The sequence below is a fragment of the Theileria parva genome, assembly GCF_000165365.1.
Source record: "Theileria parva strain Muguga chromosome 4 map unlocalized ctg_529, whole genome shotgun sequence".
In the NCBI taxonomy this organism is placed as follows: domain Eukaryota; phylum Apicomplexa; class Aconoidasida; order Piroplasmida; family Theileriidae; genus Theileria; species Theileria parva.
The window spans coordinates 929,839-956,416 of NW_876246.1; the positions used below are offsets into that span (position 1 = coordinate 929,839).

Genomic DNA, 26,578 nt, shown 5'->3' on the forward strand with positions numbered 1-26,578 from the left:
TTTCTATTTTTAAAATGGTTGGATTTTATATTTTTATGTAATTTTAAATAAATGTGTAAACTCATGAAAAGTTGTGAGTCACAAATGTAGTTTTAATGTTTCAAGATGCTCAGAGATTCAATTCAGTCCAGTAACAAGTATTTTAAAGTGCTCTACGGCCCTCTAGATCACGTTTTCTACTTAACTTTACATAACAGACCATACAAATATTTCGTGCTCTATGATGAATGCTATCGTCACATCAAAAAGATAGATGCTACCAATGTTTCCTGTTTCCAGACCAAGTGTGTTAACTCCGAGTCAACTTACGAGCATAGAAATAGGAAAAAGACCGTTTTAACTACAAAACATGTAAGATCCCAACCATGTAACTTGTTTTAATTTAGATTCTGGAGATATATTTCGGGAGTACAAATAGGAACCCACTCATTTTCACAGCACTTTCGTTTGATGACCTCAAACTTTTAAGCACTGAAATTGAAAATGTGTTTGGAGTTAGAGTTTATTCATACGGGAGCCTTAACGCAGCCTTTAAAAAGGCACTCCAACAATCTGACGATAGGGAAGAAGCCCGTGAAGAATATGATTATGACGACAGGATTCACAAATATAAGCTTCACAAGTAAGCTATTTTAAATTTATTATGCTTTAGGCATGCTCACGACTTGAAGAATTTATACGATTTGGTACAACAATTGTTTATATTATACAATCTGTTTTCTGTGATTCCAAAATATAATAAAATTTTAGGCACAATTGGACCCTGATGAACACGGTGAGCCTATGGCAGAGTTTTCAGGAAAATATCCTGTGGTAATTGAAGGAGACATGGAAAGTGGTGAGTAATATACCATATCCATCTCATTAAATGAATAACCTAATCAATTATATAGGCTCGTTCGTATCCTACAGAGATATAAGAACAAAGCACGGATTAACTAACTCAGTTTATAAGGTCGAGTGGTACCTTTCAACTGCATTTGGTAGTCAGGATCAGTTCTTTCAAATACCTTCTGAGACTTCAGACACCTTTTATCTCTCTGAATACATGGTAAGCTTTTGATTAATATCCAATATGAATCAGATCGGTCATTACTTAATGGTGAAGGTTTATAGGGCAATAAAGTATTATGAAAACAGGTCCTATGTATACTCAGTTTCGCAAAAAGGACCTATCTGTCCAACCACTCAGCTTTGTCATAACATACTAATCAACTCATCAAGGGTATCTTTTCTAGTTTAATTTACATAAAATGTTTAGAAATCCGACTTTCATGATGTGCTGATTTCAACTCTTGACCTAGACGTTCTATTCGCTGTTGTTGATAAATCTAGCAAATTCGGGGAATACAAACCCTTTAATAACCCAAATGTAGTTAAAAATTACCCTCATTTTCAAAGAGCGGTAACGTTTACTGAGGATAATTTACTAGACAATGAGTCCGGTTCTGAGGATAACAAGCAGGTTGCGAAAGTCGAAAAAAGCCTTTCAGCAGAAGTTGTAACTCATGAAAATAGTGTTAATAATGATAAAATTGTGGACAAAATTGATCCAACCCCTGTAGAAACGGTTGAACTAGTTCAAAGTGATACCAGCAATGAATTGGAGGAAGAAAATTATCTTGATAACATCGCCGATGATCTGTTTGAGGATGAAAACGTTCAAACCAAGATACCAAGAGGGAATTATATTAAGTTAAAAGCTCCATCCAAAGAAGTTAAAATTTACGATTTAGCCCAAGATGGCGATCACGTTGAGAATAGTGAGGAACAAGAAATGACACCAGAACAAATACGTAGTAACAAGGAGAGTCTAAAATTTCTTTATGGTATTTCAAGCTCAGAACTTGATTTAATAAATGAATCCACAACCGTTTCTGACCTCTCGGAGGACGAAAAGAAGACCAACAACCCTAATAAATATATTGAAAAGGGTAAGAAAAAGAGGTTCTCGATTTTTAATTTATTCAAATCAAATAAAAGAGCTGAAAATCTTAGGATACCTAACGATAAACCACAAAAACAAATGAAAAGAAATCAAAAGACTCACCCTCAACAACAAAACATTAATAAAAACCCTGGAAAAGTAAAATCTGATCAGAAAAATGTGGTTGATGATAAAGAATTAGTTGAGAAGTTGGATGAACAAAACCATGGCCTTGAACAACCTGATAACCAGGAACCAAAACCTGTTAAAAATCAACCTGACGGTAACATTTCAGATTTTGAAATTGAATCTGGTGACTCAAAAATGTATATTAAACAGTATGATGATATTCAAGGTTCTAACGATAAGATTCCTATGGACAGTAAACTTAAGGGTAAATGGTCACTTAAATTATTTAATAAAGGTAATGCTAAAGCTAAAATTGAAGGCGGTGGGTCTAACAGTTCTAGATCATCCAAGAGTACTGACAGCAAACCTGATAAAAAGAATAAAAAACCCAAAAAGGTTATTTATGATAGGAAAAGAGAAAAACAACAGAGAGCTCTAAGGGCTAAAAGTGAAATGAACAACTCGCCAACTTCTAATTCTGAATTCACTACCACTGGTTCTGAGGACTTTGACGAATCAGTTTCATCAAATGATTTTGATAAAAAACTAAGAGAAAACCCCAAGTCTTTAACGCCTCAAAAACCTGCTAAACGAAAGGACAAACCAGCTAAATCTGAAAAGAATAAGCCTTTAAAGGGAGAGAAACATGTTAAAGGGCCAAAATCTCCGAATAATTCAAGAATTTCAGGTTCTAGAACACCCAGGGCGGGGAAAACACCCACCAATTCACCAGTGTCAAAACCTATTAAAGGTAAAGCCAAAACTGGTAAAAACCCTCCTAACAAACAGAATATGAAGGTTCATGAGACTAAAAAGGGCAAGGGTGGTATTTTCAGTATTTTTAAGAAGAACAAACATGAAGAAGCACCTCCACAGGATCAGATCAAACCAATTGATCCACGAGAACAGGAGAAAATTAGCTTAGAAAAGTACAAGAGAATAGTTGATACCATAAAATTTGTTCCAGTTAAATTGAGGATTTGCTTGAACGTAATGATTGGATAGATTTTTATAGTTTTACAAATCTGATACACATTGTATAATTTAATGTTTAGGAGCTTATTATAACATTTGGATTGACAAGCTTGAGTTTGAGGTGGAACCAAATAACAGTTGAGAAGGCAGACCAACTATGTTTTAGTCAGTTTCCATCAATCCAACAACAACTTGAAAACAAACTGACAATAGTTTACAACAAGTATTTTTTACATTTTAAAAATAATTGTTTAGTGGAGTTCCAATCAAGGTTAGACTAAGAACGCAGTCGTCATTTCAAAGAAATGTTCTATTCCACTCTATAATATTTAACAAATTTAGAAGAAATTACGTAAGTTTAATTGCAATTAAATCTTTTTAGTCAATTGACCGTTGTGATAGAGAACTTAACACTTGTTTTTACGACGGAATAAAGAGAGCATACGTAAGAGTTTGCGCAGCATATTATGAAGCCAGTAAAAGAAATGAAGAAAAGAACCAGAATTAAACCTAGGGAATTCTCATGAATTTTAAATGCAGAGATTTATTTAATAATGTAGTTTGATTTTTATTTCCACACATTATGTACTTATTGTTGTGGCAGATTATTTTATGTAAAATAAAATAAATCAATCGACAAAAACATTTTATTATCAGTTTGAAAATTTAAAATTTTTTGTAATTTAATTTATCAAAAATGACTTCAGTTGATGCCATGAAGGCAACTCTGAAGCGCCTTGAGAAGGAGCGTGTTACGCTACTCGGTCAAATGGAAGACGTTTCGCAAGATTCCTCAGAACACAGGTAATTTAGATAAATATTTATTAGTTTTCTTAATTTCACTTTATAATTATTTTGTACAATTACAAATAATACACATTTAACTACCACATTTTGTACAAATTCATTAATTTCATTGTTCAGGCTTGTTCTTAAGAACTTATCAAAACTACCTTCCGATAGAAAGTGTTATCGCATTATTGGAGGTGTCGCTGTTGAGAGAACAGTCGAGGAAGTTATGCCATCACTGGCCACTCACGCTGATATGGTATTTCTTACTTCTAATTACCAATATTTATCATTTAAACTTTGTTTTATTTCCTAATTTTTTCATTAAAAACTTATTTATTTCATTTAGCTTGACCAGCTTCGCGAGAAACTGAAGGGCCACTTGGACACTTTGAACAGTGAAATTAACAAACTAGGCGAGTCTCTTCAGAATACAGTCAAGGAACTACAAAATTCAAATTAAGCACTTAACTACATTAACACTGTCCCGTTTGTAATATTTTAAATAATCATTATATTCTGTATATAAATTATGGCAATAAATTATTTTATAGCCTCTTTAAACTAGTTAGAGGTTGTATTTCCTTGATGTTTTTGGCTTTAGTAATGTACATGATTAGTCTATCCACACCAATTCCAAGTCCAGCCATGGGCTCCATTCCACAAAATGCTGCGTTCAAGAATTCTTTATCAACTTCCTTTCCCTTTAGATTATTGTCTTTCACTTCAGAAATCTCTGAATCCAGTACCGATTTTGATAATTTAAGTGGATTACACTGCTCAGTGGAACTATTTGCTATTTCCATACCACCTAGATAACTCTCAAACCTGTTACTGAACAGTTTCTCATTAGAACCATCATTATTTGCGGATTTCTCATCAAAATATGTTAATGGTGATACTTGAGTTGGAAAATGAGTTACGTGAACGGGATATGTTAAGTTTGGAACAACAAATTTCTCGAAAATTTCATTCGCTATTGACCCCCAATTAACCCTCCCCATTGAAGACTCAATTTGTTCCGATCTTGCAGAGTCAGTTTTAGATATCATTTCCATGAATTTATCCAAAAGTTCATCTTCGTTGTAAGATGTTATGTCTACTCCAGTGTATTCCTTAATCAAGTCAGAGAATTTAGCTCTTCTCCACTTAACCTCAAATACATTATCACACACAGCATCGTCATTGAATCCATATGATAACAAAGAGTTAATCAGATCCTCCAAGAGCTTAATCATGGTGTTGTAGTCCGCCATTTTCTGGTATATTTCAATCATTGTGAATTCTGGAGAGTGCCTCAAACTAGAACCCTCGTTCCTAAAACACTTACCGATCTCAAACACCTAAGTATACATGTTAATCATTTGTATGAATAAATACAACATATTGTACATATTGTAAATAATACCTTTGTAAGTGGTAAACCCATGAATATTTTCTTAATACTGAATTCGGGTGCAATTCTCAGCTTAACCTTCTCGTTTAGCCTTTTGTAGTAAGTCTCAAAAGGTTCTGCCAAGTCTCCAGATGTGTAATGGTTTAAAATAGGAGTATCGACTTCCACAAAGCCCCTTTCACATAAAAACCTCCTTATCTTTGCAATTATTTGGAATCTCTTGAGGACTTGATACCTGCTAAGTTCATTTGTTAGAAGATCCAAGTGCCTCAGTCTGTACCTTGTTTCTATATCCTTTAAACCATGCTGTTTACTGGGAGGCGGTATTAAACACTTTGAAAGGAACTTTATTCTTTTCGGAATTATTGAAATTTCACCTAGATTAGTCTTCTTCACATTACCGTACAACTCAACAACATCTCCAATATCGATTAATTCAACAAAATCCTTACAAGAATATTGGTAATTTTTGTTTTCACTTATATTATTGTTTGTATCATTTTCTTGATTATCTCCACTATTATTACCCGGATAAACAAGTATTGGTTCCTCTAGTCTAAACATTACTTGTAATTTGTTATCTTTTCTAAGCCCTTTCAAAGTTATATCTGAAGTTGCGTAATCACCGAAATCCTTAGTACTGTTGACAATGTCAATGAAATGACCATCGAATCTAACGCTTTCAACTCTGCCATACACTTTGTAGAACCTATCAGCTTCCTCACCGTTTGTTAAACTCTCATTTTCACTGATTACCTTTGAAAAACTGGAATAATCAGATGATGGTTTAACCTCAGGGTATGGATTAACTTTGAACTTCTTTGTCAAGACTTCACAATGGTCTAGCCTACTTTTGATTTGTTTCAATAAGTGAGGGCTTTCGTCGTATGAACATAGTGAGGATATCAAAGATGTGTCAGCAGTTTCATCAGTTGAGCTTAACACATCATTAGGGGAGTTAGTAATGTAAGAATCTGTTAAATATTGAGGGTGTTCATTGTTATAAGAATGATTATTGGTTGTTAATTGATTTTCAGTTGTTTCAGAATTATTAAACAGACTTAACCTCAATATTTTACTATTTTTAGATGTTGAAAGGTTGAAAATATCATTATTATTTATATTAAAACTGTTTTTATATAATAAAGTTTGTTTTGGAAGTATAAAGAGGGATCTTTTAAAAAAATATTTTACACATGAAGCTTCTATTATATTAAATATTACGAACAAAGGAAACAATTTTTTAATGAGAAAATGACAAAATAACATTATAAAATATATACATTTCTAAATTTAACGGTTTAAAAGTATAAAATTACATTTTTGAATATTATAAGATGGAATCTTCCTTCAAAGTTAAGGTATAGGGATTCCATGAAATCTCAGTTTAAATCATTTAAATATATCAAATTTCATTAACATATTTTGTTAGTTATAAAATTTTAATAATTAATATACTTTAATATTCGTTTGAATGATTAAATGGATAAAGTTGATCACAAATCGCCTAATATTACGTTTTGTATAGAGAATGAAGATCATACCCTAGGGAACACTTTGAGGGCATTATTGGTTGAGAGAGATGATGTAGTTTTTGCTGGATACTCTGTTCCTCATCCAATGGAACCAGAAATGAACGTAAGAATACAGACAACAGGTATAGCAATAGAGAATACTTTTTAATAACAAAAATGATTTACTTTTTTGATAAATTATTCTAATAATGATTTTAGGCCAACCGGCTGTAGAAGTTTTCCTGGATTGCCTTGACGACATGGTCAAGATATGTGACATATTAACAGAGAAATTTGAAAAGGCAATGAAGGAACAAACATGACGACTATAAATAAAAAAATATTCTTAATATTAAATTGTAATATAAATAATGGAATGTTTGTAAATTATCCCTAAATATTTTAAAACACAAACAGTTTTAATTGTTTTAATTTAATAAATTTATGTTCAATAATTATTATAAAAAATTTTTATTATTAAATATTTTTTATTTTGCTTTGAAAGTTTAATAAATTAATTTTAAAAACAATTTTTTGTTTACACATTTCTCTTTACACACTACATTTTGGAATTTTCCTTTGTTTTCTTTATTAATTTATTATTCAGTTCTTTCATTTGTAAATTATTTTTTTATTATTTTGTCATATTAATGTAAATTTTAATTTGTTTGTTTCCATGAATATTATCATGCTCCGTCCTAGGCTTCCATAAATGTATTTCTAAAACACAAAAAACAATAAATGGAGAAATCTTTACCATTTGTTCTTAATCCTTTAACGGATGATGATGAAATTTCACTTTTGGAGTATTTCCTACAACTTTCATTTTACACAACTGACTTACACATTACAAATTGCTGGACCCTTTGTACAAAAGATGAATTCAATTCATTTAAGAACAATAACGCTAAGGTATTATAATATTAAACAAGTTCTAATTAATATTAAACTACTTTCTAATTAATTTCAAAGATGTGTTCAAATTTATTATAATTTTTTAGGAATTTGGTGGCTCTCTAGTTTCATTCTTGTTTGATATGAACAATCTCGAGCCTCCTCAGTCATTTGAGAACTCTACCAGCTCTGGATTATTAAACATTGACTATAAAAAACAACTTTTTGAGTATGGAACTATTTCTCCTCCCTCTGGTTTTCAAGGTAATCTAACAAATACTTTTTCTTAACCCCTCTTTCACTTACTTATCCAATATAATCAATATTGTTTTAAATTTTAATACAGCTAACCCTACTGGAACATTCAGAATGTTGCTGCTCAAAGCTTCTCTAGGCCGAGTTTATAGCTACTCACCAGAGTCAAAGACTCCTCAACGTATTTTTATCATAATTATAATCATGTTTAGAGGAATTTGTAAAAATGGACTTCCCCAGCGGTTTCAACACACTTGAACTTGTGGTTAACAGTGATCCTAAACGATTTAACAGCTTATATCGAGTTTCCGATGCTTCTCAAGTCTTGCTTTATGCTGCAGTTGAATTTGAGTTTACACCTCTAAAGGTCCAGGTTCCTGATCCAGTTTGTGAAATGTGTGATTCATCAATGGCAAAGTGGTACTGCCATTCTGACAGGTATTTTTAGACTTTTTAATTAGTTTAGGGCTCATTTCTGTGATGGATGTGATATGAAACAGCATGGCAGCACAAGGATATTCTCTAGGCACGTCAGAATTCCTTGCTCAAAATCACCTAATCAATTTGGCCTTTGTGAACAGCATCCCACTGATGTTGTTGATATGGTCTGCTTAAAGGTATACCAGTATTTTTACCTATATATTTGATTGATTCATCATATTTTAGTGCTGTACCCTACTTTGTAACAACTGCATTCTATTTGGAAAACATAGTGAACCATCATTTTTTGACCATCCTTTAATGTCAACTCTCGATACTTACGAGTTATCTTTAGAGAAGAATTCAGACTCCGACGAGAATCTGAAGTTTCGAAAAGGACAAATTTCTGAAAAGATTAAAACCAGACACAATTCGACATCGCAGATCTATGCCAACTCTAAAGGTGTTGAAGATAAAATCGACTATTGCAAAAAAATGATACTTAATCAGCTAGACGAAATGAAGTCTAAAAAAATGAACTACTTAAATTCAATACAGCGTGAGGTTAACACTCAGCTAAAACTAATCGACTGGATGCAGGTTTGTTTTATCCATCATACAATAATTTTATTAGAGCTTTTTGCATCACTTGCTACTATCTCTTGATCCCTGCCAGTTTATAATGTTTAAGAAGCGATATGACTTACTTGTTAAGAAGTACTTTACTAAGGATTTGACCAACTATCTTGAGTTCCCCATTTGGATGAACAAGGAACTCACTCTGGTTGGTGACGCCACCATAACTTCAAGCTCTGTAAGGACGCTTTCACGTACATTTTCAAATCCTTCTAATCAGCCTCTTGATTCCACTCCTACAGACTCCAATGTTCATCTCGAAAACAAGAGTTCTGATAAATTACTTGACTGGACCCCTCTAAACATGTACGAAGATTTCAATGAAACTGTGGGTAGAGTAACCAAACCTACCTCTGTTAAATCAGATCCAGACGTTACAAATACCCAAAACAACGTTGTTTCAACCAAATTGGTCAATAAATCTCCACATGAACTCGACGTTCTCGATACTGCAACTAAGCTCTGGCATTATTTATCTGATTTTAAAATGGGTACTTTAATTCAACTTTTAAAGGTATTTTAATAAATAGTATTTTACATATTTATAAACTGATTTGTATAACAATTATTTATTCTTTTAGGTTGTTGAACTACCTGATCGAAGCTTGTTGGTTCGTCATCTAGTGAACCTGGCCAACCATTTCGAACAACTCGGACCTCTTTTTACACACCTCTCAAACGTAATACATACTTTTACTATAACAAACAATTACTATTACTATAATTAACCATAACAATGGCCACCTCTATAACTATTATTAATATGTTGTTAATTAATTTTTAGTATGAAATGAATAATTCATTGAATGATTTTGGTTATTGCGTCCTGTTAAGAAGTAGTGGTGTTTTGGGCGATGTTTTATCGTTTCTATTCTGCTCAGACTATTCCACGAGGGATAATTCGGATTTTCTAAATCAAATTACACACCCTCTAGATCATCATTTTAACCTATATTTAAATTCTAAATCAGACAATGAGGATGTTTTGAATGAAATGGTTGACAATTGCATGGTTGAGATTGTTTTCAAACTCATCAGTTTGGATGTGGCTGCACTTCCCACAAGCTTTCACTTTGTTCTTTATACACTTTCCGACCTTTTCCTAAAGCTCAAAGTTGAGTACAGGTCCTACGTTGTAGTGGATTTCTTCTGCTCAGTTTTATCCAGTTATCTGCTCCGATACTTAAACCACTACAATTTAAGTGATCTTTTCACCAATTTCAACACGAAATCTGACAATGACCCTGATTTGGACGAGAAATACAACAAATTAAAGCTATTTGTGAGGGAGCTTAGCTATAAATTCGGTAGGTCTGCCATTGTTATCTGGGAGCTTGACTCAGTTACTCACACCGAGTCTTATGAACTAAAGCAATCTCAAAAGGTATTTTCACAAATTATTAAACCATTTAGTTAGTTTTATTATATTTAACTTACTAAATTTTATAGATTTATGAGTGGTCCCAAAACATCCTTGCCAAGCCTAGGCTGAAATCAAAGTTACTTCTGAAGCCTGTTTCTTCTCAGGAACTTGATGAGATTTGCACCTTTGTTCTTTCTCAGGTTTCTAAATTTGAAAAGAAATTAAACTCTGGAAGCGATTTCATTCCCATCAGAGACTCTAAAGAACTCACTAAAAAATACAACTTCTTGCACCTGTTTAAGATGGCTCATCAAATACCTATTTAATATAATCCCATACTTATACCTTTTATTAACATGATTAATTTTATCACATTGTTCATTAACAAGATTAATTTAATTACATTTATTGCACATTGAGCACTACTTTATGGTTTAGAAATGTAAAAAGAAGGTTAGCACGTTATTAATCACCAGAATATAATACTCTGGTGTACATGTTATGTGGATCAATTCCGAACCCTTGTGAGGTCATTAGAAGTGTGAAATCTTCAGGAGTTATTTCGTCCAGCACCTTCTCATATTCAGTTATTGAAAGTATATTCTTTGTTAAGGCCTGTTCCAATTGTATTCCAGACATATTGCCTGCATAGTACCCTTGCTTCTTCTCCTTAATTTTGGCCTTTATTAATTTCTTACAGTTGTCCAAATAAGTTTTACCGAAGTCTAATTCCTGGTTTGACAGTCTCTTCAGGTAATTAATTATTTCTGACAAAATCACTGGATAGTTTCTTTTATTGCTGAACGCTGAAATCACAAAAAAGCTATCACTAATGTCGTTTGTCACGACTTCTAACCTCGTGTCATATGTCAAATTCTTCATAGTCCTCAACTAAACATTAATTTTATTTAGGTATTAAAAATAATTTAATATTTTTTATATAATTATTTAATTACTTTCATGAATAAATCGGAGTTTAGGGCCTCTGAAAACAAATCAGAAGCCGCTTTTGGGAACGCTGGGTGCATCCACAACTCTCTCCTCATTATTGCCAGTTTATCTGAAAATCATTTATCCATTATCATTTAATTATAAATTTATAGTATACCTATATCTTCTTTTGTTTCAGAGGAATCTCTAAAAATATTTTAGAAATGAGTGGAAATACCTGAATGTGTTTTCCAACAGTTTTGAAATGTGTGTCCCATCAGTTATAAATCCGCTGGCATTTGGGGCGTGTCCTCCCACCAGCACAATTGCTTTGTCTGTGACATCATCAAAGAACTTAACCATGTTCTTTCTGTAGTATAGCTGAGACTCAAAATTGTCTAAAAAATGAGAAGTAGACGATGTTTTACTAAATTCCAATTGGTTCAATTCACTTTTTGCCTCATCTGTGATTGTATTCTTCGATACTATTAATGAGCTACTCAAATACTGAGTAACGTATTTCCTCAGCTTCTTCAGGTCAAAGTTGCTCACTACATTGACTTCCTTAGCGGTGCTATTAACCAATTTTTTAGTCTCCTTTACTACAGTTTCATATTTAATTTCGTCTAATTTATCAATTTCCAGTCCTTCAAATCCAAGAATGCCTCCACTCATGTTATGCAAGAGCTCACCAATCCCATAATTCTAAACATAAATTAAACCAAAAAATTGTTGTGATAGTAATCTATTATAACAATATATACCATACCTTAATATCTTTGATGTATTTCTTATGATCTGACGTGATTTTCTGCTTAGCTCTGTCAAATTCGTCTTGCGTTATGCGATAATTCTCTAGTATGTTATTTAAAATCTGCAGTGAATATTCCAACGGTTTAACATTATTTTCTCCATTATTACTCGTGAACGGTACATTTATTGAGATGTTAAGATAGTCATAGTTGAGTGAGATGTTAACATTAATTGAGTTGAGTTCACAAAATAATTCCACCTGCTTTCTATCCAACGAACCCATTGAACCGCTTTCCATCAGGCTAGTTGATATTAAAAGGAGCATCAGCTTATTCGTTTTAATTATTGATTCCCTGTCCGAATTATTTCCCAGTTCTGGTATCCTGTTATTTAATATATATTCATATATTGGTATATTTGCTGATAGGTACACCGAATTATCGTCTGTACGTCTGGTGTTAACTCTAACATTATTGTTCAAAGTGTACATGTCGTATAAATCAGATAATGATTCAGTTTTTTTGTTATTAGGATCAGATTTTGATAATTCAGTTTGATTTCTATTCAGATCACTCGTATTTATATCGGTAGTTTTTTCATTTTCAAGTGTTTTTTTATAAAGTTCACAGGGTTGTGTTCTTACTAATGGTTTCTGTGCTTGTAATAAATTGTAAATTATATGTGAATTTTCTTGTTGATTCAAGTCACAGTCAAATTGTTTAGCCAAAATAGACTCAATCTCTGGGCACTCTCTTCTTGGGGTTGGAACACACAGCTCAACATGTTTCGACAAGTTCAAATATTCCTTAAAGTCCATGTAATATCGTTTAAACAAGTTCTTGTTCGGTTCACTCAAGTTTGAAAGGTATCCTTCATAATCGAATGACTCCTTATGAAAGTTTTTATCCAGTTGTGGGAATATGTTATCGCTAGACCTTGCTTTTATTTCTTCAACGTGTTTCTTGTCCAATAGGGAGTCGGGTAGCTGAATTCATTATTTATAAAACAATATAAACTCACGTTTACTTGCAAACTACTAAATTTAATTTTTGTAGTAATCGCATGATTGAAAAGTTCCCTCAGTTCTTCCAATGTAACATCTAAATTAGTGAATTTTGTTAATATAATTGAAAACATACTTTGTACTGGGGTTGTAGCAAGAACTTTTAAACCCCTCAAATCACCTTTATACCAGCTGAACATATCATTTAATCTTTGTAAAACATTATTAGGGTCAATATCGTCGTAGCTTCTCTTAATTAACTTTATTGTTTGATTCTTATCTAGGTTTGCTCTATCACATATATGATTCTCTATAAAGTCTGCTGTATTGTTTTCTTTGTAATTCTTAGTCTCGAAATCATACAGCAGTGCATCCTTTGCGTAATCCAAAAACTTGTTACTCACACACTCCCCTAGAAAACGCCCAATTTCAGAAATGACGTAAAATACTGAATTCTTCCAGTCACCAGTATCACACTTTATATCCAGCGACCGTAGTCTACATCCTTCATTCACACAGTCATAGTCGTTTGCCTCAACGTTATTGTAAAGTTGGGTGTCCCTCTTAAATATCATGAAATTGATACTCAGAATCTTATATACTAATTTGCTTAGTATGAAGTTGTAGTAGTCTGAGAATGTTCTTATTGGTGGGATTGGCAACTTCTTTAATATTTCAAATGAAAAGCACGGAAGCTTATCACACAACCAAACATCAAACACGGGTTCTAAATAAAATTTGTGATCACCAATTAACCTACCCTTCTGGTTATATATGTGCGTTACTGGTGGCATTCCTTTCCTCCTAATAATCAATAAAAAAGTTATTCAATTACCTTGCCTTTTCCGTATTCTTATAAAGTAGCCTTATTTCTTTAAGATTAGGTGGGTTTTCCAATTTTGAAAACACATCATTTATCGTTTCCGAAACATCTGTCTCATCCAGGTTTCCTACAAATAATATTATATACAATTATTACCTTGTATAAACAATTGTATATTATCTGGTATATAGTGTTGAGAATGGTATGCTTTCAGATCTTCAACTTTATAATTCATAATCATATCCAGGTCTCCAATTGGAAATCTCACGGGCAATCTAAAAAACGATTAAAATTATTATAAATTTATAATTTGTTACATGTTTTCTTTATGAATTGTCTTTACTGTGTTACAATTTTTGTAGTACTCTGCCGTTGTGATTATTTTTGCTTCTGATAAAACTGCCTTTCTTTCCTTATCCAACTCATATTGACTAAATTGTGAAGGAGCCTATATTATTTCATTTAATAGAAACAATAAACCTCTACAACATCCAACAGTGTGTCAAGAACCTTGTGTAATTTTTCCTTTTTTGTGTTACAACCCAACTCGCTATCAGTTTTAACAAAGAAAACTGTCTGATTGTAGTCAGTGAAGGCGTTTGTTTTAACTGAATAATTACAAAGTCTAGTTCTTTTCCTAAATTTTTATAAATTAGTTGAAATATATGTATTTAAACATACTTGCTACCCATATATGTCACGTGTTCACATAAATGGGCTATTCCTCTTTGATTATCCTTTTCATCTGCGCTTCCCGAGCATACTTGTAAATAAGCTTCCAAAGTAGGTGTATCTTTTTTGTAAAATGAGTATTTTAGTCCATTTTCCAGTGAACCTCTGTACACATCATTCTCAGTCAGTAGTTCTTCACGTCCAAAAAGCTATTAATTTTAATGATTTAGATAATAATTACCTTCTTATAAGAAAAAACTTGTTTATTCAAAGTTCCAGACTAAATATTAATGATAGGAAGGTCAATGGTTTATTAAAAATACGTTTGACGATTGCGATGGAGGCCTAATAAATGAGAACAAATGTATTCTAGGATTTAACTCATGTAAAAATTGATAATTCTTATTTAAATTAATGCTAAGAGCTTGCGATATGTTTATTATAATGAACAAAAATGACAAACATTGTAGGATTATACTGCGATTATTAAAAAATGTAAATAAAACTGGCATTTTAAATACAAATAAAGACCTATTAGGCTGTTTTTACAAATAATGTACATAAATTAAAGTGATTTGACATTTAAATAAAATTATAACATGAAATCTATTTTTTATACATATGTATTTTACACATTTGTTGCTTAATTAATCATATATGGGGAAATATACTAATATTTTAATAAATAAACATTTATATGTTATATTAATCAAAATTCTATCAAATGTGTAACATATTCTCACATTTTTAAATAAATTTTACTTTTTCTATCACCCGATATTATCAGCAACCATTTCATTTATTTGTTATATTTTTTATAATTTTAGTTGATTAATTTATATACATAAAATGGTATGGATTCGATTCCTACTCAATGCGGTCCTCATAAAACTTATTCTATAAACTCACTAGAACCAACTTCCTCAATACAATCGGAATCTTACTTATATGACAAAAAATTCGTCGATTTTATAGAGAAAGATGAATATATCAAACTTTTCAATCACTATATTCATTTAGGAGGTGATCCAGCAAGATATGCCCTCAAAAGAGTCCATTTATTATCACATCACTTGGGATCCGACCTAACACATGAATGTTTGGTCCCCTTTTTATCAAGTACTTTTCTTACTTAAAACAAATAATTATCATAACTCAATATAGACTAATTATTTTTAAACAATAATTAATAATTTAACGATATTTTTATTTGTAGGCTTACAAAAAACTGTTGATATTTCACTTTTACCCGCATTTTGTGATTCCTGGCTCCTTCTTTACAAAAACATAGATGAAATCGAAACTTTACTTTTAATTTTTAAGAGTTTTGAGTTTTTTCTATCCCACGAAAACCCACAAATAAGAGTCAAGGTATTTTTCAAGTTGATATCATCCGTAGGCAACGAAAAATGTTATGCTGATAGTCGAGAGCTCAATAAAGCCGAGTAAAAATGGAAAGAGTTCAAGCCTAGAGGTTGTTAACTCGATACTGTGCCCGATGATAGGAACGTTCGTTGAAAGTAAGTTTAACAAGAATAAATTTATTCAGGTGATTGGTTCCCATGTGCAAAATCAGCGTGTTATCTAATACCGAAAATATATTCATACGCATCGGAAAAATCGCAAAATGAACTTAGACAGTAAGTGGAACATAAATGATAAATATTTCTAGAGCATTTCAAAGACTATGCGACTCAGAAACGCTGACGGTTAAAATAGCAGCAGCAAAGAACCTGAAGCAGGTGATATCAATCATTGAACCGGAACACGCTATTTCAATGTTTTGGCTTGTTCTCAAGAACATGTCAATAGACAATGAAGAAGAAATAAGAATGTTAGCTGTGGATTGTTCCCTAGTTTTTGCAAAGCAGTGCACACCGGAACAGAACCTGAACCTGAATATACCGCTGTTAAAGGCAGCATCAGAGGATACGTCATGGAAAGTTCGAGAGTTTGTTGGTCTCAATTTTATAAAGGTAAGCTGAATACGAATAAATATTAATGTAGATATATGAAACCTTTGATGAGTTGGTTGTTAAGGATAATCTGTTTGACTCCCATGTAAATTTACTATGCGACAACAATGATAGAGTTAAATCGTCCTCAATTCGATCATTTTCAAACTGGTCAGGAATTCTTTCACAGGAACTTATCGAGGCGTACGTACCTATACTCGATAATTTGGCAAAGAAGTCAAATAAAGATATAAGACAAAGCGTGTGTAAAACACTCGCGTTGTTTGCAATGAAGCTTAAGAAGAAGGATGCGTTGTCAATTCTAAGGCCAACCATCCAACTACTTTTGACAGATGAGTCAATGGAAGTAAGATTACGGTATGTGATTGAATAAATATAAATAATTATTAGAGTGGTTGAGAACATACATTTGATATGTGATCGTGAAGAGTTCTACGGATTAATAGGAGAGAAGCTCATTGAAACCATCGACACATCAATTGAAAACCCAATTTGGAGGAACAGACTTGTTATAGCAGAGCAACTTACGAGTTTCTTTAGCCACTTTGGAGCCACAATATTTGAGCAAAGTTTTCTAAACGTACTTTTCAGATTATTACTCGACGATGTCTGGAAAGTTCGAAATGCAGTTTTAGTCAGTTTGGAGAAAATCTGTAATGAATGCGGAAGCATATGGGCAGTAAAGTTCATTTTATCAGAGTTAAAAACCATTTATTTAACTCCCAGGCAGTCAAGTTTCACAAAAAACAAGAAAACTAAAAGTTCCATTAGAATAGTCATTATACAAGCGCTTGTCGTAAGTTTAAAATAATATTTATAATACAGATTTAATGAATAATTTAGGCCGTAGCTAAATCAATAGATGTTGAAAACCTAATTGAACACATTATGCCATTGCTTCTCAACTCATTAACGGTATGTTAGAATTGAATTATGACTTTTAGGATTCTATTCCAAATATACGTTTTGTATCTGTAAATTCACTCGCAAATATATTTATAATATATAAAAATGAAAAGCCGGAGCTATTCCTTCAAGCAAAATGGTATCAATTATGTAGATTGTTTAGCTGCACATTTAAATACAAATTCTAAATTATAATAAATGTTTAGCGCACTGATTAAGTTGTGCCAAGATTCAGATGAAGATGTAAAATATTTCGCCAAAAGAGCACTGGATACCTATGAGAGATCATTTAGTGATCACCTAGTAATGTAATTATATGGCCTGACGGTCGTTGAAATTAAAATAAATTTATTTCATATTTCATACATTTTTAAATGGAACTAATAATTTGTATTATAAATGCTATTTTTGTCAAATTTCATACTTAAAAATAACTCGACCTTCCATATCATGGCAACAAGAAGAACTAAAACCAAATTGAGAGCAGAACCTTATCGCACCTGCCCTCTGGGTATTTTATTCGTAATTTAGAATATTTTCAATACATATTTTTAAAAATAAAAACTGAAAAATTAATTGTTTAGGCCCAAGGAATCTTAAAGTCCATCCAGCGTCATCTGGACCACCTTCAACCCATAATATTGAAACTAAGTCATATTCCTCAGGATCTGGAATGATATTTGTAAAGAAATATGGCCAGCATATGTTAAAAAACCCAGGAGTTTTGGATAAAATCATAAAAGCTGCGGAGATTCGTCCAACAGATACCGTTTTGGAGATTGGTCCAGGTACTATAATATTATAACTTTAAATATCATTCACTAAATTGTGATTAGGAACTGGAAATTGGACTGTTAGGTTGGTTACTTTAGCTAAGAAGGTTGTTGCAATTGACGTTGACGCCAGGATGATTTCTGAAGTTAAAAACAGGTGTTTTCAACTAGGGTACACAAACTTGGAAGTTATTGAAGCTGACGCACTTAGAACAACTTTCCCAAAGTTTGATATCTGTATGGCCAATCTTCCATTTCAAATATCCAGTCCATTCATATTCAAGCTTTTATCGCACAGGCCATTGTTCAGGTACCTTTTCCATTATTATTACTTTGCTTTGGAGTTTATCACATTTACATTTTCATATTTACATTTATTTTATTTTAATTATCATTTTCATAAAAAATTTTAGGTCTGCAATATTAGTCTTTCAGAAAGAATTTGCAGAACGACTTCTTGCATCAACTAATGATGACAAATATGGGAGACTTGCAATAAACACTAGACTTTTCTGTACAGTAACCAGAATTTGCAAGGTTTCAGCAGGTAACAAAATGATATATATATATATACTTTTATATCTATAATAACTTTAAATTTATTTTCTCACTAATCTGTATTTTAGGCAGTTTTAATCCTCCACCAAAAGTTGAGAGTATGGTAGTGAAGATAGTTCCCAGAGAACAACCACTTGTGGTATGTTAATTTATCAAATTACTCCTTTTCAGGTAGATTTTGGGGAATGGGACGGTATGATAAGGATTTGTTTCTCAAGAAAGAGGAGGACCCTGAGAAGTTTGTTTAAGAAACAGTCGGTGTTATCAATTTTGGAGTCAAATTACAAGTCATGGTGTACAATAAATAACAAAGTTCCGGTAGTTAAACCTTTTAAGGTATGATTAATTTTTTTAAAATTGGTTTTAGGAATTCGTCATTGAAATCCTTGAAGGTTCTGGACTAGCAGAGAGAAGAAGTATAACTGTCAGCATTGCTGAGTTTCTAAAACTACTACTCGCATTCAATGAAGTTGGAATTCACTTTTGCAATATCGCAAATCCTTCCAAGAAAGGTATTTTAATACAATACTATTTACATAACATATACGTATATACATAATTTTTTAAAGAATTAAAATAATAAATTAGATTTGATGCCGAACTTCCTATTTGAGGATGATGTTGAAATGGAGGTTGACGATTAGTTACCACTGAGCCAGGTGTACAGCCTTACCACAGTTGGTCTCGTTGTGCACTTCGAGGCATCTTAAGCTGCAGTAATAACTGTTTATGGCCTCAATTCGCCTGCTTGCACAGTTTTTACACTTGTAGTTTGCAAAGAACCCGCAAATCACGCAGAGGTGTCTTTGAGGCCGAGCAGGGCCAGAGGCGTAAGCAGCTCTCCAGCACCGCAAATTATTCCTAAAAATAATGTTAATTTGATATATTACCATAAATACTGTATAAATATAAGTTATGCGGAGTGAATATATGATAAAATTTATGTATATGAATGAGTTTTACTTCTCAGCCTCGACCTCGTCGTGGTCAACAATCAAATTAATATCCATGGGTTCCCTATGCTTGTAAATGCTATGAGATGACTTCGACACAGCCTTGCCAACATATTCGTCGTCGGAATCCCTGTTTTTATTTCCCTTTTTAGCCATAATTAAGATTTCTGATAAATTTGGTCATATAAAAGCGGCATTTGAGCTGTCTTTATATTTTTAAATTTTATCGAGGGAAACCCCCCAAAAGAATAGTTTTAAGTATAGAGTTTCATCTTATATTGAGATTCATTTTATAATAAATTATGAGGTCGGTAAACAAATATATTCTATAATATGTTATTTAACCTGACATAAACAAAGTTCATCTATTAATAAAAGTAAACACCAAAATTTTAGTTTTAACACGTAAAATGTAATAAAATTAATCTTTAAAATCATGTAGCAGGTCGTTGCTTAAAACTGCTGGATTTGCTGGCAATCATGTGTAAGGTCCTTACAAACCAAGCTAATAGTGCTGTAAATAGACTCAAAACCTTATCCCTTACTGGTTTTACATACCTAAAATAATATGTGATTTGGAATCTCAAAAATATCTATGATGTGTATCTCAAAATATACAATCTTGTGGATTCTAATCATATAAAAACTCACTGATCTGCTTTCGGCCCTAGTAACTTTGTTGCTGAATAGCTGAATGTGAAATAGAATACTATTAGCAGTGGAATTACTACATAGAATCTTAGAAGAACTTTGAATACGCTTCTTAGTTCATTCCATCCCAGCACCAATAACACAAGCCAGAATATTGGAGGTATATTCCTCCATGAACTTATGGATGTGCCTGCATTCTGAACAACCTGTGCATTCTTGTACATTTCCAAAAACTTTTTCGAGCATGAGTTTGTAACTTCCAGTGCAAACTGTTCCGTTACTGGGGTACTATACTTATCACTAACTGGCTCTCCCAGTGTTGAATAGAAATACTGGTTCTTTTTAACATCGTTCAGATCAAATGAGGGCATCTTTTTAGTTTTTGTCTTCTTCAAAACTTTGAGTAATGTTAGAGCGTCTTCTTTGGACTCTTTGTATCTATTATTCAACTCCTGAGCTGATTGCTTGTGCCACTCCGTCGGTACCAACTCGCCTTTAAACTCTTGGTAATTGAAGAATTTATCGAATCTTTCCAAGAGCAGTTGTTCTAGATTATTCTGCAACTCGTCAAAGTTATGCCTGGCTGCTTTCAGAAGCAAGACAAGTGACAATTGGGCAAATTCAGCTTTACTCGCACGATTTACTAATCCCTGGTAACTTGTGGTCAGTTGATCCATACAATTTTTATGTGTTTCGTCAAACAGTTCATCAAAGTAGTCCCAGAACTCATCCTCAGTTAATGAACGATCCAACAAATTGTTTTTTACCATTACGAAAGTTGAGTTACACATCGAGTCTAACTGTTGTTTCAGAAGCCCTAAGTGCCTTGATCTCAGAACTTCAAACTCTGTTGATACTAACAAGTTCAGGTGATCTTTCAGCGGTTGGGCATCAAATTCATATTCAAATGAAACTGTTTTATTAAATGAAACTTTGAATCGACTCAAATGTTCACTCAACTTTTCACTCTGTTTGCTTTGTAACTCTTCACACTTCTTACTAAAACTCGGCCACACTGTGTATGGCCTTGCATTTGCAACTTTAAGTTCTTTTCCACTAGAATTTACTGTAAACTCCTTATCTAGTAGCGATGAAGACTCTACTGCCAGTTTCTTCACGTAACCTGCCAAGGCTGATTCAAAACACGGTTGGAACTTTCCACATAACCTAAAATGAAATGAAAATTTTCATCATAAAACACTCACTGTGATAATAATTCCTTTCCCACTTTCTCTGATACTTTTGGATCATATCTCGATGCTTGTGAGAAATACTCACTTTCAACTTTGTTTAATAGGCTCATTAAATATTCACTAAAGTCTGTTTCTGTAAGTTCTGGTACGGAGGTTGTTGCTGATTCCAAAATCGCTGTTTTTATTTCTGAACATCTATAACTTGATAGCATTTCCTTCTGGGTGGGTATGTCCAGGTGATTCTGTTCTATGATTGTCTTCCATACATTTTTTGAGTACACAAAGAATCCGTCTGATGGCACTCTTCTTGAATATTCCTTAGGTTTAAGGCTCTCCCATGTTTTTTTAACCTCTTTAACATCCTTCTCGAACAATTCTGGTTGCGTGACTGCATTTGATAAACCGAAAACTCTTATTTCAAACAGTGATTCAACTCCCATGTTTTCAAATCGAGCAGGCTAAAAATTAATTTTAATTTTTATTTTTTTGAGTTTGTTTTACTTTAGGTTTATATTTAAATCTACCTTTGAAATCTCGTTCCAAATACTTCTCATGTAATTGTTTAGCACATAATCCTTCACCACATCTAAACGTAATTTAAAAATATAAAACTCACTCAGGGGAGATAAACTAGGTGACCAATCTCGAACACAGAAAAACAAAACCGTTTTATAGTTCCTAATAAATATTTATTAGAGTTAACATGAATAGTTGTTTATATTACATACTCTTCATTATTTGTATCAACTAGTTCCAAGTTAGCCTCAACTACCGTCTTTAAAAGCCCGTAGTTAGAACCAGTCAGGTTTCCCATTGAGTTGTACCATAGATTTACAATAACCACGTCCGATAACGCCAAACAGAACAATGACGATCTATGCTCAAATGTTAGCCTCCCTTCTCCTCGTTCCCTTGAGTCTGTTCCTTCTGAATCAAAAACTACTGTAGCACTCACACTAGTGTCTTTTGGTAACACTAGTGATCCCCAAATTCCCTTAGTTGTTTGCGAATGCCCTCTTGAGGCATCCATAGTCTGAAAACTGGCATTGAAAAGGCTGTTTAGCAGATGACCTGAATTTTCATTAATTTGATATTTATACAATTATAATAATGTTATATATGTGTATAATCCTTACTTTTCCCGCTGCTTTGGGATCCCAAAATTGTGACAACATTGAACCTGAATCCAACATCTTCAAATCCTGACTTTTTTAAAAACTCGTGAAATCCGGGGCTAAGAAATATTTATTAAAATCTTGGTTTAAATTAATTTTTACTTACTTTATCTCACATTGATAGTTGCTGAACTCGACAGGTGATAGAGATACAGTATCACTGTCTTTATTTGAAAAGTCGTTTGAAGATTCCATGTTTAACTGTGGTCAATGGTTAGAAATACATTAATTAGAGGGTTTTAGGATAAATTTGTCTTAATTTTTAAAAATATCTTATAATTTGAGACACCACACTTGACACAATTTTACACATGCAATCTTATAATGCAAATTTTGTACAAAAACACACAAAAATATGTAGATCCGCTTCCTTAACAACGAAATTGTTGGAAATGTTCGACTAATGTGTATATAAAAATTGAAATTTAAATTAAGATCTATGTTACATTAAATGACTTACTTGTAGGAAGTTGCTGTAGCATTGCAACTGTAACTGGTTCATATAGCTGAACTGGCTGCAGATTATTGTACACAAATTGATCAGGTTTCTCTTGATAGTTGAAATACTCTTTAGCATAATTTGAATATCTTACATTTGGATGATTACCCATCGTTGGGTAATAAGTTGCTTGACCATAATTGTTAAAACCATAGTTCTGATTCATTGGTATTGAAAAGGTGCATCCTCCATACCAATTGTGGCTTTGAACTGCTTCTCTGATTAGTTTCTCCGGCTTTGTTTCAAGCCAATTTGGCCCTCTTGGATCTCCATAATTTGCACCTGGTGGAGAGTTAACAGTGGCAGTTTTACTCCTTGCATTAATTCTTCCGGAAACACTTAGGTTTCTTGAGAAAACTCTTGAAGTTACGTTATTTGTTTGGCTTCTTCCTGTCCCAGGTTGATTAACCTTCTGGCCTGCAGGTAAAACTGGTTTTATCTTAATTTCAACTAAATTATTACTAGTTCCATTTACCATAACCTTCTGACTCATAACTCTTGTAATATTCTCAGTATTGTTTCTAACCTCGTTGTAATTTACATTGTCCTGATTAGTTCTTGCGGTATTCGAGTTGAAATACTTATTGTTGAGGTTGGTTAGTGTTATCAAGTCAGTTTTCATCCTCTCAAACTTCATTTGCTGTTCCTTGGCCTTTTCTCTGCCGTGGTTTATTAAAACCATCCAGGCATCAGCAGGTAACAGAAATCCATAAAGACTGTTAGCCCACTTTGTGCTATACGATTTGTTGGGGTATGAAGGGAAGAGCAATGCATTTTTGGGCAATTTTGATGAATGGTAAAACAGAGCTTCCGATACCTGATTTAACTTTGGAAGCCTAAGCCTCTTTAGTTGAGAAAGTTTTCTATTAACTCCATCCACAACCTCTTCAACTCCAAGTCCTCCTCTCCTAGTAGGCCTGTCATATAAAAGAGTTAGCAAGAGTGTGTATGTGAAAGCTCCGTGAACTACAACTTCGTCGTCCCTCACAGCATTATTATTAACCTTAGATTGGCGATAAAACTGTTCCAAGTTTAAAGGCTTGAAAAGACACTCTATTGATACATTTTTCAAGCTACTTGATGAAATGACCACATAGTTAACCATTCCATGTGTGGCATCCAAACTCAGTTGAACATCAGATAAACTGCTCAGACTATCGACCTCAATTGTTGGAAGATACTTTACTTTAGTCATTTGGTTCATCATGTTTGGATCTTTATACACTGAATCTGAGCATTCAAATGAAGAGAGTTTTCCTGTCGGTTCAGAAAATGGCCAGAAACCCTTCATCATACTGCCCTTTACTGGCCCTGACCTACTAGATCCTCCAACAACTGTTTGTAAGTTTGAGGAATCAAAGAAAACGTTTAATCTGCATGTTGAACCAATTGATTGGTAAAGGCACTTGAGGTCACTACATGTGACTAGTCCATTCTGTTGGAAATCTGAGGGTACCAGAGCCTCATCATACCCTTCTCCTTCATATCCTGACAAATCATCGACCTGGACTGAGTGGCCAGAGAAGAAAAAGACTGCCAAATCGTTTGGAGAACTGGCGAAATTTAGCCACTTAAGTGATCTGAAGATATTTCCTCTAGATGGGAACATTTCCACTGGCGTTGGAACAGCCACAGAATCCAGACACATATTATCATTTAGTGTCAAGTGTTTTATGTTTCTCTCCACTAAATGTCTTCCAAACATTGATGTTTTCTTTGTTGGATATGTGTTTCTTTCCTCTACACTCTTATTTATTCTGGTTAGATCTAAACCAAACCCATTTTCCGAGAGTAAAGAATTATTATATTGCGATAGGTTTCTTGTGTATGCTGGGCTTGGCCTTGAGTCTAGCAATAAAATAACGTTTTTAGGATCAAAATTGAACCTTCTGACCAATACCTGTGCAAATACAAATGCGTCATTGCAGCATCCTCTCAGTTGTGCGTCTGGGTTTCCTAAGTAGTTGGATCCAACCACCACTGCTCTTTTCACGGGCGCTGATTGAAATCTATCCATTGGAGCATAAACCCTTGTGACATATGATGGGTTAAACCCCTTTTGTTTATTATTACCATCAGGTACCTCAGTTCCATTCCGGCCAACCTCATCTTGAAATTCATTGAATTTCCCCTTCTCTGAATTGTTTACAGGTTCAGATCCTCCGGATTTGACATTATTTGAGCTGTTATAAAATACATAATCGAGTTTATCACTTCTATCTTCTGTATATTCAGTACTTGATGCTTTAAGCTGTTCTGGACCAGGGTTAACTGGTACCTCAAACTTATTTTTAGAGGCAAAATCTTTATAATTTACAGACTCTTCTTCAGGCGAAACACCATAATCATCGGAAAATTCAGGTTCATCACTTCCTTTACCTCCCAGATTACTCAGATTCTGAGATAACTGATCTTGACTGTGGTCTACATCAAACCTGTTTGAACTATTATAGGTTAAATTAGTTGAGTCTTCCGGATATGCAGTACTGAGAGATTGCAATCCATTTGGCCTAAGTCTAGACTCGAATGCATTAGTAAAATTAGATATGGTTTCTACATTATCGTCAAATGATGAAGTCACTATACTCAATCTCCTTGAACTTGAGTTCAGTTTATCTTTCTCATTATTTTCTTTATCTAAATAATCAGCTGGACTAAATTCTGGAGTTCGGCTACGGGCTGTATTATTTTGAAAGTGCTTTATATTGTTAAACAGCTTGTACATTTCATACGTTACCTTATCTAGCCTAAATGTTGAGAGCCTTGATTTACCGGTATTTAGACTCAGGTCATCAAATTCTGATCCGTTTCCCGCTTGTTCTTCATAATCATCATTATTTTTATTCTTTAATAACGTTGATTTTGTATTTTCTTTATGTTTAGGTGTTACAACTGTGAACTGATGTGACACACCTCCTCCAGGCTTTACCATCAAACCCTTATCCAAGTATTTCAGTGTATTTTTGGTCAAAAGTCTTGCTGTTGACCTTGAAACGCTTTCATGAATTAATTTCTCCAAATTTGGAGGATAATCATCATTTGAGTCTAACTTGTTACCATGAGACCCGAATGAGTTATCGTCAAATTGAAATTTATTATCAAAAGTCAAGCATCTATCTGCTAAATCTTGATAATTAACTTTATCCTTGACTTGGAATGTATTAAAATTTTTTTCGGTAGATTCGACATTTTGAGATGCACATTGAGCCAAACCAGAGTCAGTGTTCGACACATTACTCATATACAGATCCATAAGGTTAGACATTAATTTTTGTAATGTCAAAACGATATTTTTTGAGTAGTAAAAGGCTTACAAAGATAACTTAGCACCATCTAGTTAATGGGCTACAGACAAAGTGGTATAATATGCATTTTGGTGTGACAGTTTCTATTCTAAATATTATGGTTTATATTA

The 26,578-nt window shown here is 33.2% G+C and overlaps 11 protein-coding genes across 11 annotated transcripts; 6 read left to right on the forward strand and 5 right to left on the reverse strand.

Moving 5' to 3' along the window:
• Positions 1–105: 105 nt before the first annotated feature.
• Positions 106–3,539, forward strand: TpMuguga_04g02580 (uncharacterized protein; the record flags this gene model as incomplete). Its single annotated transcript, XM_061306193.1, has 10 exons — positions 106–351; positions 387–622; positions 653–686; positions 751–838; positions 894–1,051; positions 1,085–1,225; positions 1,262–3,046; positions 3,112–3,254; positions 3,287–3,383; positions 3,414–3,539. 10 exons carry the CDS (start codon positions 106–108, stop codon positions 3,537–3,539), a joined length of 3,054 nt encoding a protein of 1,017 aa, XP_061161861.1.
• Positions 3,540–3,728: 189 nt separating this feature from the next.
• Positions 3,729–4,293, forward strand: Pfdn2 (Prefoldin subunit family protein; the record flags this gene model as incomplete). Its single annotated transcript, XM_759011.2, has 3 exons — positions 3,729–3,835; positions 3,956–4,079; positions 4,170–4,293. The coding sequence occupies 3 exons, from the start codon at positions 3,729–3,731 to the stop codon at positions 4,281–4,283; spliced, it is 345 nt and encodes a 114-aa protein (XP_764104.1). The 3' UTR covers positions 4,284–4,293.
• A 75-nt stretch (positions 4,294–4,368) lies between these two features.
• On the reverse strand, positions 4,369–6,485 carry lysS (tRNA synthetases class II family protein; the record flags this gene model as incomplete). Its single annotated transcript, XM_759012.2, has 2 exons — positions 4,369–5,163; positions 5,229–6,485. The coding sequence occupies 2 exons, from the start codon at positions 6,483–6,485 to the stop codon at positions 4,369–4,371; spliced, it is 2,052 nt and encodes a 683-aa protein (XP_764105.2).
• Positions 6,486–6,591: 106 nt separating this feature from the next.
• On the forward strand, positions 6,592–7,111 carry rpc19 (DNA-directed RNA polymerases I and III subunit RPAC2). The gene is made up of 2 exons (XM_759013.2): positions 6,592–6,873; positions 6,950–7,111. Exons 1-2 carry the CDS (start codon positions 6,699–6,701, stop codon positions 7,051–7,053), a joined length of 279 nt encoding a protein of 92 aa, XP_764106.1. The 5' UTR covers positions 6,592–6,698; the 3' UTR covers positions 7,054–7,111.
• A 234-nt stretch (positions 7,112–7,345) lies between these two features.
• TpMuguga_04g00472 (B-box zinc finger family protein) lies at positions 7,346–10,624 on the forward strand (the record flags this gene model as incomplete). Its single annotated transcript, XM_759014.2, has 10 exons — positions 7,346–7,642; positions 7,732–7,888; positions 7,971–8,060; positions 8,092–8,317; positions 8,346–8,496; positions 8,546–8,899; positions 8,934–9,449; positions 9,517–9,615; positions 9,720–10,319; positions 10,385–10,624. The coding sequence occupies exons 1-10, from the start codon at positions 7,472–7,474 to the stop codon at positions 10,622–10,624; spliced, it is 2,604 nt and encodes an 867-aa protein (XP_764107.1). The 5' UTR covers positions 7,346–7,471.
• An 89-nt stretch (positions 10,625–10,713) lies between these two features.
• On the reverse strand, positions 10,714–15,084 carry pqqL (Peptidase M16 inactive domain protein). Its single transcript, XM_061306006.1, has 15 exons — positions 14,803–15,084; positions 14,721–14,759; positions 14,489–14,688; positions 14,288–14,444; positions 14,125–14,255; positions 13,964–14,082; positions 13,820–13,934; positions 13,745–13,788; positions 13,121–13,711; positions 13,002–13,081; positions 11,998–12,966; positions 11,467–11,933; positions 11,407–11,435; positions 11,255–11,358; positions 10,714–11,189 (listed from the first exon to the last, which is right to left on the reverse strand). Exons 1-15 carry the CDS (start codon positions 14,989–14,991, stop codon positions 10,764–10,766), a joined length of 3,660 nt encoding a protein of 1,219 aa, XP_061161171.1. The 5' UTR covers positions 14,992–15,084; the 3' UTR covers positions 10,714–10,763.
• Positions 15,085–15,178: 94 nt separating this feature from the next.
• On the forward strand, positions 15,179–17,673 carry PP2AA3 (Vacuolar 14 Fab1-binding region family protein; the record flags this gene model as incomplete). Its single annotated transcript, XM_759016.2, has 10 exons — positions 15,179–15,598; positions 15,696–15,850; positions 15,879–15,999; positions 16,029–16,119; positions 16,152–16,455; positions 16,487–16,812; positions 16,846–17,251; positions 17,299–17,370; positions 17,400–17,500; positions 17,568–17,673. Exons 1-10 carry the CDS (start codon positions 15,334–15,336, stop codon positions 17,671–17,673), a joined length of 1,947 nt encoding a protein of 648 aa, XP_764109.1. The 5' UTR covers positions 15,179–15,333.
• Positions 17,674–17,760: 87 nt separating this feature from the next.
• DIMT1 (ribosomal RNA small subunit methyltransferase A) lies at positions 17,761–19,336 on the forward strand (the record flags this gene model as incomplete). Its single annotated transcript, XM_759017.2, has 8 exons — positions 17,761–17,872; positions 17,946–18,149; positions 18,198–18,477; positions 18,548–18,681; positions 18,761–18,831; positions 18,864–19,028; positions 19,060–19,204; positions 19,281–19,336. The coding sequence occupies 8 exons, from the start codon at positions 17,761–17,763 to the stop codon at positions 19,334–19,336; spliced, it is 1,167 nt and encodes a 388-aa protein (XP_764110.1).
• Positions 19,253–19,959, reverse strand: TpMuguga_04g00476 (HIT zinc finger family protein). Its single transcript, XM_759018.2, has 2 exons — positions 19,656–19,959; positions 19,253–19,553 (listed from the first exon to the last, which is right to left on the reverse strand). Exons 1-2 carry the CDS (start codon positions 19,799–19,801, stop codon positions 19,337–19,339), a joined length of 363 nt encoding a protein of 120 aa, XP_764111.2. The 5' UTR covers positions 19,802–19,959; the 3' UTR covers positions 19,253–19,336.
• Positions 19,960–20,051: 92 nt separating this feature from the next.
• Positions 20,052–22,938, reverse strand: TpMuguga_04g00477 (Root hair defective 3 GTP-binding protein (RHD3) family protein). Its single transcript, XM_759019.2, has 8 exons — positions 22,771–22,938; positions 22,626–22,723; positions 22,218–22,560; positions 22,106–22,167; positions 22,014–22,075; positions 21,502–21,947; positions 20,297–21,463; positions 20,052–20,203 (listed from the first exon to the last, which is right to left on the reverse strand). Exons 1-8 carry the CDS (start codon positions 22,857–22,859, stop codon positions 20,080–20,082), a joined length of 2,391 nt encoding a protein of 796 aa, XP_764112.2. The 5' UTR covers positions 22,860–22,938; the 3' UTR covers positions 20,052–20,079.
• Positions 22,939–23,101: 163 nt separating this feature from the next.
• Positions 23,102–26,428, reverse strand: MCA1 (Caspase domain protein; the record flags this gene model as incomplete). The annotated part of the gene is made up of 1 exon (XM_759020.1): positions 23,102–26,428. The coding sequence occupies one exon, from the start codon at positions 26,426–26,428 to the stop codon at positions 23,102–23,104; it is 3,327 nt and encodes a 1,108-aa protein (XP_764113.1).
• Between the last annotated feature and the right edge of the window lie 150 nt (positions 26,429–26,578).

What these genes read in the sequence shown, in the direction of transcription:
- rpc19 (XM_759013.2), top strand. Translation starts at nt 6,699, where the DNA reads ATGGATAAAGTTGATCACAAATCGCCTAATATTACGTTTTGTATAGAG. An exon ending in CGTAAGAATACAGACAACAG is followed by an intron (nt 6,874 to 6,949) that starts GTATAGCAATAG and finishes TAATGATTTTAG; the next exon opens with GCCAACCGGCTGTAGAAGTT.
- pqqL (XM_061306006.1), bottom strand. Translation starts at nt 14,991, where the DNA reads ATGCCAGTTTTATTTACATTTTTTAATAATCGCAGTATAATCCTACAA. An exon ending in AAGTTTTTTCTTATAAGAAG is followed by an intron (nt 14,689 to 14,720) that starts GTAATTATTATC and finishes TAAAATTAATAG; the next exon opens with CTTTTTGGACGTGAAGAACT. An exon ending in TATACAATTGTTTATACAAG is followed by an intron (nt 13,935 to 13,963) that starts GTAATAATTGTA and finishes TATTATTTGTAG; the next exon opens with GAAACCTGGATGAGACAGAT.
- TpMuguga_04g00476 (XM_759018.2), bottom strand. Translation starts at nt 19,801, where the DNA reads ATGGCTAAAAAGGGAAATAAAAACAGGGATTCCGACGACGAATATGTT. An exon ending in GACGAGGTCGAGGCTGAGAA is followed by an intron (nt 19,554 to 19,655) that starts GTAAAACTCATT and finishes CATTATTTTTAG; the next exon opens with GAATAATTTGCGGTGCTGGA.
- TpMuguga_04g00477 (XM_759019.2), bottom strand. Translation starts at nt 22,859, where the DNA reads ATGGAATCTTCAAACGACTTTTCAAATAAAGACAGTGATACTGTATCT. An exon ending in GTTGATACAAATAATGAAGA is followed by an intron (nt 22,168 to 22,217) that starts GTATGTAATATA and finishes AATATTTATTAG; the next exon opens with GAACTATAAAACGGTTTTGT. An exon ending in CTAGGGCCGAAAGCAGATCA is followed by an intron (nt 20,204 to 20,296) that starts GTGAGTTTTTAT and finishes ATATTATTTTAG; the next exon opens with GTATGTAAAACCAGTAAGGG.